We start from the raw sequence: 12,373 nt of genomic DNA, 5'->3' as shown, positions 1-12,373 counted from the left end.
TTTATAGTTGTATTGTTATAGGGTAATGCTGGCCTCAGAGTGACTTAGGATTTGTTACATTCTATTCTATTTTTGGAGAGTTAGAGAATTGGTATTAAGTCTTCTTTAAAAGTTTGGTAGAATTCACCAGTTATGCCATCTGGCTCTGGGTTTTTCTTTGTTGAGAGGTTTTAATTACTGATTCAGTCTCTTTACTTATTCTAGGTCTACTCACATTTTCTATTTCTTCTTAACTCAGTTCAGATCATTTGTGTGTTTCTAGGAATTTATCCATTTCATCTAGGTTAGCTAATTTGTTGTATAGTTGTTCATATACTCTCTTACCGTTCTTTTTATTTCTGTAGAATCAGTAGTAATGTCCTCACTTTCATTTCTGGTTTTAGTTATTTGCATCTTGTCTCTTTTTTCTTAATCTACCTAAACGTTTGTCATTTTTTTGATATTTTCTAAAAAACTGATTTTTATTGATTCTATTGTTTTTTAATTATCTCTGCTCTAGTTTTTATTCTTTTTTTCTTTCTACTATGGGTTTATTGTGTTTTTATTTTTCTAGTTCCTCCAGGTGTAGAGTTAAGTTACTGATTTGAGATTCTTCTTCATTTTTGTTAACTTTATTTATTTTGAGAGAGTGTGTGTATGCAAGTAGGGGAGAGGCAGAGAGGGAGAGAGAGAGAGAGAGAGAATTCTAAGCAGGCTGTGCACTGTCAGTGCAGAGCCCAGCGTGGGGCTCAAACTCACGAACCATGAAATTATGACTGGAACTGAAATCAAGAGTTGGACTTTTAACCCACTGAGCCACCCAGGCACCCTCTTCTTTTTTCAATGTATGCTTTTGTAGATAACAATTTCCCCAATAGCACTGCTTTTTCTGCATCCTATAAGTTTTGGTATGTTGTGTTTTTGTTTTCTTTTGTCTCAAAGTATTTTTTTTCAATTTAAATTTTAGTTAATTAACATACAGTGCAATATTGGTTTCAAGAGTAGAATTCAGTGATCATTACTTATGTACAACACCTAGTGCTCATCAAAGTGCCCTCCTTAATACCCATCACCCGTCTAACCCATCTCTGACCCACCTCCCTCCATTAACTCTTAGTTTGTTCTCTATCATTAAGAGTCTCTTGTGGTTTGTTTCTCTCTTTCTTCTTCCCCTCCCTTCCCATATGTTCATCTGTTTTGTGTCTTAAATTCCACATATGAGTGAAATCATATGGTATTTGTTTCTCTCTCATAGACTTATTTCGCTTAGTGTAATATATTTTAGCTCCATCACATTGCTGCAAATGGCAAGATTTCATTCTTTTTGATGGCTGAGTAATATTTCAGTGTGTGTGTGTGTGTGTGTGTGTGAGAGAGAGAGAGAGAGAGAGAGAGAGATTGTTTTTGTGTGTGTGTATACCACAGCTTCTTTATCCATTCATCAGTTGATGGACATTTGGGTTCTCTCCATAGTTTGGCTATTGTTGATAATGCTGTAAACATTGGGGTGCATGTACCCCTTCAAATCTGTATTTTTGTATTCTTTGGGTAAATAACAGTGCAGTTGCTGGATTAGTAGGGTACTTCTATTTTTAGCTTTTTGAGGAACCTCCATACTGTTCTCCAGAGTGGCTGCACCAGTTTACATTCCCACCAGTAGTGTAGGAGGGTTCCCTTTTCTCCGCATCCTTACCCATGCCTGTTGTTTAGCCATTCTGATAGGTGTGAAGTAGTATCTCATTGTTTTGATTTGTATTTCCCTGATGATGAGTAATGGTGAGCATTTTTTTCATGTGTCTGTTAGCCATCTGGATGTTTTTGGAAAAGTGTCTATTCACGTCTTCTGCCCATTTCTTAACTGGATTATTTGTGTTTTGTGTGTTGAGTTTGATAAATTCTTTATAGATTTTGGGTACTAACAAAATTTCTCTCATGATTTTTTTTTTTTTTCCAACGTTTTTTATTTATTTTTGGGACAGAGAGAGACAGAGCATGAACAGGGGAGGTGCAGAGAGAGGGAGACACAGAATCGGAAACAGGCTCCAGGCTCCGAGCCATCAGCCCAGAGCCTGACGCGGGGCTCAAACTCGCGGACCGCGAGATCGTGACCTGGCTGAAGTCGGACGCTTAACCGACTGCGCCACCCAGGCTCCCCAGCATGATTTTTTTTTTTACTTTGGGTGGTTAAGTGTTTGTAATTTAATTTCCATATACTTGTAAAATTTGTAGTATTCTTTTGTTATTTTCAGTTTCATTCTGTAGTTGTTGGAGAAGGTAATTGGTATGATTATAGTATATTTCAGTTTATTGAGACTTGTGGTCTAGTATACGGGCTATCCCGGAGAATGTTCCATGTACCCTTGAGAAGATTGTGTATCCTGCTTTTTTTCAGTTCTGTATATATGTGTGTCTATTAGATCTGATTGGTTTCTAATGTTTTTTGTGTGAACTTTGAAATACTGCAGCGTCAGTCTTCTAAGTCCAAGTGAAAAAGCAAGGCTTTCTTAAGCTCTTTGGTCTTCTCAATCTTTGTGTCCACATGACCCATTCAAAAATATGCATCAGTCTAGAAAACAGTCAGCCTCTATGAGTCATGCATCTGATTTCGTAAGACCTCATGAGTAATCAAAAAATGCTTTTAAAAAGTCTCAAACTTGTATTTCCATCTAGAAATTGCCTCTCTTTTTATATCATCTCCCTTTTTTCCAGAGGATCCAAATAGGTAAAAGTCATAGCACAAATTATTAATTATGGGGGCCTTTGTTAGGAGTTTAAATTTCAACCTTCCTCCTGGCTACAGAAAGCAAGGGAATTGTGTCCCATTAATATATATCTATATTTACCGCTTTCCTTGATCAGGATTATTTTTCTTTAATATAAGATATTATAAGCTGGGTGCTTGGGTGGCTCAGTCAGTTGAGTGTCCGACTTCAGCTCAGGTCATGATCTCATGGTTCATGGGTTCAAGCCCTGCAACAGGCTCTGTGCTGACAGCTCAGAGCCTGGAACCTGCTTCAGATTCTTTGTCTTCCTCTCTCTCTGCCCTTCTCCTGCTCATGCTCTATCTCTCCCTCTCCCTCAAAAATAAATAAAAACATTAAGAAAAATTATAAGCATGTAATACTTTATATTAACTTTATGTATGCATCAGATATCACAGCCACAAAATACAAAAGCACTTAAGAAAAGGTCCCCCTTTTTTTCTTATTGCAAATGTATTCATATCCTTTGCAGTAAATTTGGCATTTATAGGGTTAGCATTATATCTGCCAGGGGAGCTCCTAGCTGGAATGTAACAGATGCCCTTTTTGAAGTCTCATTGAGGCACCATTGAGCTGGGCTGAAGAAAAGAATATTTTTTTTCCTAGTAAAACTGGGGAAAAGCTTTACTTTATCTAAAGCTTTACTCCAGCCCTAAGAATTGACTAACCGTTTTTTTTTAATCCCTTTTGGGGTAGAGAGGATCACAGACTATGTACATTTTTGACCCACCCAAGCCCACCTTTGGGAATGTTTGGGCACTTTTTCCTCCCACTTGGAGGAGAGAACAAAGACTGAAGGAGTTACCAGGACTGTACTTTCCCCCCACCTCAAGTTAGCCAACAAGACCAAAAGCAGCCAGGGGATCCAGCACGCTGATTCCTGGGGTTAAATTCACTATTTTAAAATCCACTTGTAAATTTTATTTCTTGTAGCTGATGGTTCAGCTTCTGTTTTATATTATGGATGATTTCATAGCCATCAAGGACCAAATATTCATCATACTCCACCCCTTCATTCTTCCTTTTACCAAACAATACTTACGCAATATTTCAGCTAGTCAAGGTTGTTCTAGAGATTCCTACTGCTGCCATCCCTGTGCCAGAGTCCCTAAGACCACGCCCAGATTCAGTGCTTTGTGAGAAGACCTTATCAGACTCGCGGTATAGTCACACTGAGCGCTAAGATTTACTACGGTGAAAGACTAGGAAGGAAAATCAGTGAAGGGAAGAGGCACATGGGAAAAGTCTGGGAGAAACTGACACGAGTCCTGTCCTAGTGGAGTCACACAGGATGAAGTTCATTATCAGCAAAGAGTTGTTGATTGTACATGTGAAATGGTGTCTACACCTGGGAAGCTCACGAGAGACTCAGCACCTAGGATTTGCACAGGGGCAGGTCAAGTAGGCACCTACTGGCATATACCCAAATTCTAGACCCCTAGAAGGAAGCAGGTTTAAGCAGAGACCACATTGTACAAATAGTTTAGGCACTGTGAGGCCTCTTATAAGGGAGGGGTGGGAGCCCTCCTGAGATCCAGGTTCCCAGAGGCCAGCTGAGGGCTACCTTGCAAGCCAGCCCTTCCTAAGGACAGTGGTATCAGGCCTGCTGTTCTTAGCTCTTTTCTGCATAGTATCATAATTAAAGTTTGTTAATTTCTCATTGTTAGACATTTAGGTGATTATCCTTTGCCTTACTGTTCTAATAAAACATGTGATGAGTGTTTTTCTAACTTAATCATTTGCTTTTTTTGGAAGAGGGGCATAATTCCTAGAAGTAGAGTAAATGTCTCTGTTGATCATTTTATATCTTTTATATCTTCTGATACTTTTCTTTAATTAAACTTTTTTTTTAAAGTTTATTTATTTTGAGAGAGAGAGAGAGGGAGGGGCAGGGAAGGGCAGAGAGGGAGAAAGAGAATCCAAGCAGGCTCCACACTGTCAGTGCAGAGCCCCGATGTGGGGCTCGAACTCACGAACTATGAGACCATGACCTCAGCTGAAAACAGGAGTTGACTTCTTAACCAGCTGAACCACCCAGGTGTCCCTCTTCTGATATATATTTATATATTTGGTTCTCCTTTTATCTTTTTAAATTCTCATCAGTAAATCTTTCATGGTACTTATTATATTGATAATACACTATACACTATAGATTCTTTAAAATTATTTTCATCAGTCCTTACTAATTTTTGAAAAAAGTGTATTAAGGGGTGCCTGGGTGGTTCAGTGGGTTAAGCACCTGACTTCAGCTCAAGTCATGGTCTCATGGTTCATGGGTTTGAGCCCTGCATCGGGCTCTATGTTGACAGCTCAGAGCCTGGAGCCTGCTTCAGTTTCTGTGTCTCCCTCTCTCTCTGCCCCTCCCCCATACTCTGTTTCTCTCTCTCAAAAATAAATAAACATTAAAAAAAATTAAAAAGAAAAAAGTGTATTAAGATTAGGATATTGTAACTACTTATTGGCTCACCTGCTGTTTTTGATGCTCTGATAGGTCCTAGTTGTGATAATGTTGAAGAGGATATGAATGCTTCTGCCCGAGGAGCTTCTGCTACAGTTTTGGAAGAGACAAGAAAGGAAACGGCTCCTGTACAGCTGCCAGTTTCAGGGCCAGAACTGGCTGCCATGATGAAGATTGGAACCAGGGTCATGAGAGGCGTTGATTGGAAATGGGGTGATCAGGTACTCAGATTTGATTTTAAACACATTAGCCACACATTAGTCACCATCCTTACTTGCATGCTCTTAGTGGGTGGAATTGGAATATATAACTATGTTAACTCAGGGCCTATGCAATTGACAGATGATGTAGTTGTGGATTCCTGGGCAGGTGAATAGAGTCAAAACAAGTAGAGAGTATCAGTGGCTGTAGGGGCACCTCAAGCAGGATCATGTATTTAAGGAGTCATGGCTGTTTTTAGAAAACTTCCTGGCATGGGCTCAATTTGAGGGGGAGCCTAGAGTAGGAGCAGGAGTAAGCAGGAAAGAGTAGACTTCATCTTATTAATAGTGTTCTAAAAGCTGTGAGGCAGAAAAACCCAGGTGCTGAGAGATGGTGGCCATGTGCCCAATTAAGTGCCCCAACCTAGCAGTTTCAGGTGTGCCAGCTGGGTGGTGGCCACCTCTCTGTTTCTCCTTGTGGCAAATCACTCCCAAGCTTCTGTGAGGTCTCACAAGGAGAGATTGTGGGGACTGGTGTCTGTGTTATTACCGTAGTCACTAGCTAAGGATAGTGCTCACCTTCCTACAGTATGGTAGCATTCTTGTCACCTCTAGGTTTTCTCAACCTCACTGTTAAGCATGGGTCTTACCAGAATCATTTCAGAAGTGTCCTAGAACAGGTAGCAGCATCCTAAAAACAGCTTTCACTCATAGACATGAGAGACGGAGTCTCCACTCTAGGTTCCAGAGAGAAAACTGAAGAACAAGAGGAAAACAGGAGATGCTGGTGCTTGTTTCAGGTTTCTGGTATTTTGAAGCCCAATGGAGGGATCAAGCCAAGGAATAGGGCATCAGGACTAGGCTGGAAAGCCTCATCTCTGTATTGGTTTAGGGAGGATGCTGATTGAGGCAATTCTTTTCCCAGTTACCTCTTTGGTAAAGGAGCATAAGCCAGTTATTTCCTGATGTTTGATTTAAGGTGATGATGTGAGCTGTGCATGGTGCAGGTGGGTTTGGAGCAGTCTGTGGGCACAGTGACACAGCAGTCCTTACAGGCTTTGTGCGACAGAACAGGCGTGGGCCCTCTTAACTGATCTTTGTTTTGGCTTCCTCAGGATGGACCTCCTCCTGGTCTTGGGCGTGTGATTGGTGAACTTGGAGAGGACGGATGGATCAGGGTCCAGTGGGACACAGGCAGCACCAACTCCTACAGGATGGGGAAAGAAGGGAAGTATGACCTCAAGTTGGCGGAGCTGCCAGCCTCAACACAGCCCTCAGCAGAGGACTCGGACACAGAGGATGACTCTGGTGGGTGCCTTCGGGTTGTTTAGTCTGGGGCAGCTTGGCAAGCTGTGTGCTAATGCTAGCTGGCTGTCCTTTTCATCTGGAAGTGAGAACAGTGTATCAGGACTCACCTGCAGACAGTGCTCTGTAGTTTTGGACTTGTCCCTAAAGGTTCAGTTTAAATAAGCCCCAGGTAATTCTGATATAGGAGTTAAAAGCATGGCTCTGGTGACTGGCAGCCTAGCTGGATTTGACTCCCTTGCTCCCTTTGGGGACAGTCCAGTAAAGTTTGGCACTGTAGGGCTGGCTTGCTTGCTATGTCTTTACCTCTAGTGGACCTTCTCGTTTGGCTCTGAGTCTCCTGTGTGAGGTAGTGAGTCAGTGCCTGGTGAACTAGGAATAATGTGGAATTAGTCAGTACAGTATTACCTTAAGGAAACCAGAAATGAAAATTTGGAGTGAACCCAGAAAGTTAAATCCTATCTAAGTAAATCCAAGGTTGTGGGAGGAGGACTTCATGACATTTTCCGATGTGTCCAAAAGACTTTGGGAATGTGTGAATGAAACTTCCCATGGCTGGTCTTGGTGAGACTGTCCAGGAGGCCTGGGCTGATTCCTGGGGCTCAGGTGCTAGCTGTATGCACTGCATGGTCAGGCTTTGGAAGTCACTTGTATGGTCAGGAGAGGAAACCTAAGAGGCTGAGCTCAGTAGAAGATGGGTGGTATGGAGAGCGGAAAAGGCTCTGCTCCATCAATGTCACTTGTGGGGGCCCACGCCCCCTCAGATGTAAACAGATGATGCCTTGTGGAGCTGTTGGGAGTAACATATGTGAAACTTGGAGTCGTGCTTAGTTGGTCAGGGCTGGTTTTGTTATCACTGTGTCTGAGCACACGATGTCTAGGCCACTTGTCCCTCCTCCCAGTTCTCTGTCTGGGGTCTTCACTCAGACAAGTCAGAACCTGAGCAGAGCTGGCTAAGTGACAGAACTATAGCTTGGCTGTCATGTGTGTGCCTCCTTGTCAGAAAGTCAGTGGCTTTGACACATGAGCCTCTGCTTCCCCTCCATGGAGCAGGCACTTCTGTCTTCATCCAGGGCATAGCTAGCTCATCAGCAAGCAGTTCTTGACATTTGATAAGTTGTCTTTCTAAAAGAATAAATCCTTGTAATTGTTTTAGTGCTTCTGAGCCATATGTGGAGATAGCTTTAAAAAATTAAACTATAATTTGGAAGGCTTATTTTCTTTGAGGAAGGTGGGGACAGAGATGATTACGGTGTTTAGTGTATTTTGAATTCTTTTCTTGTAAAGAGCTACTTCCCTTTCCACAGTAAAAATTGTGATATTAAATTCCTTAAAAGACTGTGTTATGAAATCCCTTAAGTTACATGCAGGGATATTTTCCAGTTCTATTTGGGAATATAGCTTCTTATTTTGATACTTTTTTCCAGAAGCTGAACAAATTGAAAGGAACATTCATCCCACTGCAATGATGCTTACCAGTACTGTTAATTTACTACAAACTCTTTGTCTCTCTGCTGGAGTCCATGCTGAAATCATGCAGAGTGAAGCCACCAAGACCCTGTGTGGACTGCTGCGAATGTTAGTGGAAAGTGGAACGACGGACAAGACATGTATGCAATGAATAGTTGTGGCCTACAGAGTACTGGGGCTATGGATTTGGTGTGTGTGTCAGTGAGTGTGAGCATGTGGGTGAGTGTGCGTGTGTATTAGTGTCATAGGGCCGCTGTAACAATTTACTGCAAACTTGGTTAGTTTGTTTGGGCTGGCACATCAAAGTACCGTACACTTGGGTGGCCTAAATAATAGAAATTTTTTTCTCCGTGTTCTAGAGACTAGAAGTTCAAGGTGTCAGCAGAGCTGGTTCTTTCTGAGGGCTGTGAGGGAAGGATCTGTTCTAGGCTTCTCCCTTACCTCCTGTAGTTTGCTGGCAATCTTTGACATTCTTTAGTTTGTAGATTACTGACCTCATATTTACCTGTGTGTGTTTGTCTCCAAATCTCACCTTTTTATAAGGACACCAGTCATAATTGGATTAGGGACCCACCTTAACCTAGTTTAAGTTCTCCCAAACAAATTATATCTCCCCTGGACCCATTTCCAAATAAGGTCACATTCTAAGGTACCAAGGGTTAGGACTTCAACATACTGATTTTGGGAGGCAGGTAGGACACAGTTCACCCCATAATGGAGTTATGGAGACCACATTTTCCAACATCAAGGATTTTTGGAGACCAGAAGTCTAACATCAAGGTGTCAGCAGGGCTGTGTTCCCTGCAAAGACTTTAGAAGAGGATCCTTTCTGTCTCTTCCAGCTTCTGGTACCTCCAGGGTATCTTAGCTTGAGGCCACAGCACTCCAGGCTCTGCCTCATTTTCACACAAAGGACTGCCCTGTGTCTCTTTATGTCCTTTTCTGCTTCCTTATAAGGACTTTCATTGGATTTAAGGTCCACTCTGATCCAATACAGTATTATATCAATCCTTACTTTAAGTAAGTACATCTGCAAAGAGTTTATTTTCAAATAAGGTCACATTCTGAGGTTTTGGATGAACATGAATTTTGGGGGATACAGTTCAACCCACTGAAATGTTTGCATGAAAATGTGAATATGTGTAAGTGTGGAGAGAAGGAGTTGATGGAGTGGGAGGGGCGAGTGTGTGTGTATGTGTGAGAGTGCTTGTGAGTATGGGAGAGTTTGTCTCTGAGTGAGACTGAGTATGTGAGTGGCTACAGGTGTGAGTGTGAAGTGGGGAAGGGAATGTGTGTGAGTAGCTGGGTGTGTTTGTGAGTGTGTGTGGTAATTATGAGGGATTGTGTGTGAGTATATCAGTGACTGAAAATGAGTATGTGGGATTGTGGTAGGGTGTGACTGTGAAAGTTGATATGTGTGTGTGTCTGTGAGTGTAACTGAGTGCAGGCATGAACTTGTGTCTGATGGCGGTGCCTCTGGAAGCCTAGAGAGCAGGAGGGCTGGGCCCTGGCAGGCGGGCCTCTGCCAGGAAAGAGTGGAAGCCCCTGGGTACCCATGAGTGGAGACCTGGAAGCCAGGAGGAACAGACAGGGTCAGTTGCATCCGTCAAATTGGATAAACCTCATGAAAGCCTCATAGTCTTGTTCTATTACTGCAGACTTATTAAACTTGGATTGGAAATTTATGGTGCAGATTAAGTATAAACAAGATCATGGGAGATATTTATTATTATTATTTTTAAAGTGTATTTATTTTTGAGAGAGAGAGAGAGAGAGAGCACATGTGTGCGCACATGTGTGCGTGTGAGCCAGGGAGGGGCAGAGAGAGAATCCCAAGCAGGCTCCGTGCTGTCAGCAAAGAGCCCTTTGTGGGCTCAAACTCATGAATTATGAAATCATGACCTGAGCTGAAATCAGGAGTCAAACACTTCATCCACTGAGCCACCCAAGTGCCCTGGTGATATATAACACGTGAGGTTTTAAAATATACAAGATGCACTCTAATAACTGCTGTTTGAATTGTGAATCATTTTCTTACTGCCTATAAATAATAAGTACATGAAACTCCTTAATTGGTTTGAGCTACTCATGTGATTTGAAGGTTTTAAAAGTGTTGTAAAATGTTCCTTTAGTAGGGTTTTCTCTCACTCCTCTCATTTTGAATTAGTGAAATTGTAGTATATTTGTAAAGTAGGCTATTATTGAACATAACACGGTAAGTACATTAAAAGTATAGATTGTGCTGAGTATTTATTTCTAGAAATTTGGTGCCAAGCTGGTTTGTTTCACTGTGGCAGCTTCCCCAAACAGGCTGGTCTTCCGGGAGCAGCACCGGAGCTGGTGCACGTTGGGCTTTGTGCGGAGCATCGCACTCACGCCACACATGTGTGCTGCCCTGAGCTCCCCACAGTGGATTGCCCTGCTCATGAAGGTTGTGGAGGGACATGCACCTTTCACTGCTGCCTCGCTGCAGCGACAGGTAATTGTGCTGCTGGGCTGATGCTGTTCAGTGTGAATTTTGAAACTGTGCAATCCCCTTAAGAGGTAGCATCAAGATACCAATTCTCCCAGTCATCATAATTAGGTGCCTGTACTCAATGAGTGCAGAAAAGAACTGGAACTAACCCAAAGTAGATTTTCTAGTGCAAGGGGCTGAAGTCCTTGATTATTTTAAATTGATTTTAAGTTGCTAAACTGTAGTTGACTTGCTTTTCTTTGAAGTGTTAAATCCTACCAGCTTCTCTTACCTGCTTCATAGGAGTTGTAGTATAATTGTCTTCAGAAGAATTAAGCTGAAAAGAATTATTTTTTAATTAAGTGAATATCTGCATCTGTAGTGTAGCTTTTTCCAACTCCTGATAATCTATATCATTAATCAACTTGGGTGTAATTATCTGGTTGTAAAATAATGGATATCTGAATTTTCACATGATTAATTGCATTGCAGGGACAAAAAAAAAAGAAAATAAAAATCTGTTATCTCTTAATGTAAAACCACAGATTATGGTTTTCTTTAATGTTTGCCATTTTAAATTGCCTTTTGTCAGATCTTAGCTGTGCATTTACTGCAAGCAGTGCTTCCATCATGGGACAAGATCGAAAGGGCAAGGGACATGAAATGCCTTGTGGAAAAGCTGTTTGGTTTCTTGGGCAGCTTGCTCACCACCTGTTCTTCAGATATCCCGTTCCTCAGAGGTGGGCCTTTCTCCTTACTTGTGTCCTGGGTCAGTGAGCAGGGCACCATGTAGCTCCTCTCTCACATGTCTCTTTCAGAATCTACTCTGAGGCGGCGGAGGGCACGCCCACAGGCCTCTCTGACTGCCACTCATAGCAGCACCTTGGCAGAAGAGGTGGTGGCACTGCTCCGCACACTCCACTCCCTGGGTCAGTGGAACAGCCTCATAAACAAGTACATCAACTCTCAGCTCCACTCTGTCACCCGAAGCTGCACAGGAAAGCCACCAGAGGGGGTGGGTGCTGCGTTTTCATATCTGTTAGTTTTTCTTTGTAGAATGTTGATTTCACTTTTAAATTATCTTTTGAAATGACATGTATTTTGTTTAAAGATATTTTAAACCATACTGTAGTGGAAATAACTATTGAAGAAACTAGTATAAAAATGAACTTGGCTTAGTTATAAATGTGTAAGAAACAGGCAGCACCCTTGGCTGTCTTCTTCAAACTAGCTGTCTGTCTGCATTAGGCCCTGTTAGAGGATTACTTTCCTGACTCCGAAAACCCAGAGGTGGGGGGCCTCATGGCAGTCCTAGCTGTGATCGGAGGCATCGATGGTCGCCTGCGCCTGGGGGGACAAGTCATGCATGATGAGTTTGGAGAAGGCACGGTGACTCGCATCACCCCAAAGGGCAGAATCACTGTACAGTTCTCAGACATGCGGATGTGTCGCGTTTGCCCATTGAATCAGCTCAAACCAGTAGGTGAACTTGTATTCAGTTACTTGGTAATAAGGCAGAGGAGTTTTATGCTGGAACTGAGTGCTAACATTAGTGCTAGAATGAACTTGATTCTTGTAGTTCATGCACGCTGTCTAGGAAACTATGCAACCTGAGGAAAGCCATATGTCTATCTTCCCTTGTTTGCTTTGTGTCTGTGATAAATAGGGCCTGGTCTCATGGTGTTACACAAATTACTAGTTCATGTCTTATTTTAGCCCCCAAAGACATAAAAGGGCATTAGCA

The 12,373-nt window shown here is 42.2% G+C and overlaps 1 protein-coding gene across 4 annotated transcripts in view; it reads left to right on the top strand.

The window, feature by feature from the left end:
* Window positions 1–12,373, top strand: part of HERC2 (HECT and RLD domain containing E3 ubiquitin protein ligase 2) — a 270,781-nt gene that overhangs the window by 141,669 nt on the left and 116,739 nt on the right. For 3 of the 4 annotated variants that reach the window (XM_058736915.1, XM_058736914.1, XM_058736918.1), the window contains 7 exons: window positions 5,233–5,420; window positions 6,515–6,707; window positions 8,132–8,314; window positions 10,472–10,653; window positions 11,222–11,369; window positions 11,448–11,644; window positions 11,878–12,108. In XM_058736915.1, coding sequence (XP_058592898.1) covers window positions 5,233–5,420; window positions 6,515–6,707; window positions 8,132–8,314; window positions 10,472–10,653; window positions 11,222–11,369; window positions 11,448–11,644; window positions 11,878–12,108 — 1,322 coding nt within the window. The remainder of the gene's footprint in view (window positions 1–5,232; window positions 5,421–6,514; window positions 6,708–8,131; window positions 8,315–10,471; window positions 10,654–11,221; window positions 11,370–11,447; window positions 11,645–11,877; window positions 12,109–12,373) is intronic. The other variant, XM_058736917.1, reaches the window with a different exon arrangement.

This window comes from Neofelis nebulosa, chromosome 7 (assembly GCF_028018385.1).
Source record: "Neofelis nebulosa isolate mNeoNeb1 chromosome 7, mNeoNeb1.pri, whole genome shotgun sequence".
NCBI lineage: Eukaryota > Metazoa > Chordata > Mammalia > Carnivora > Felidae > Neofelis > Neofelis nebulosa.
This window is presented reverse-complemented; position numbering and strand designations above follow the sequence as displayed.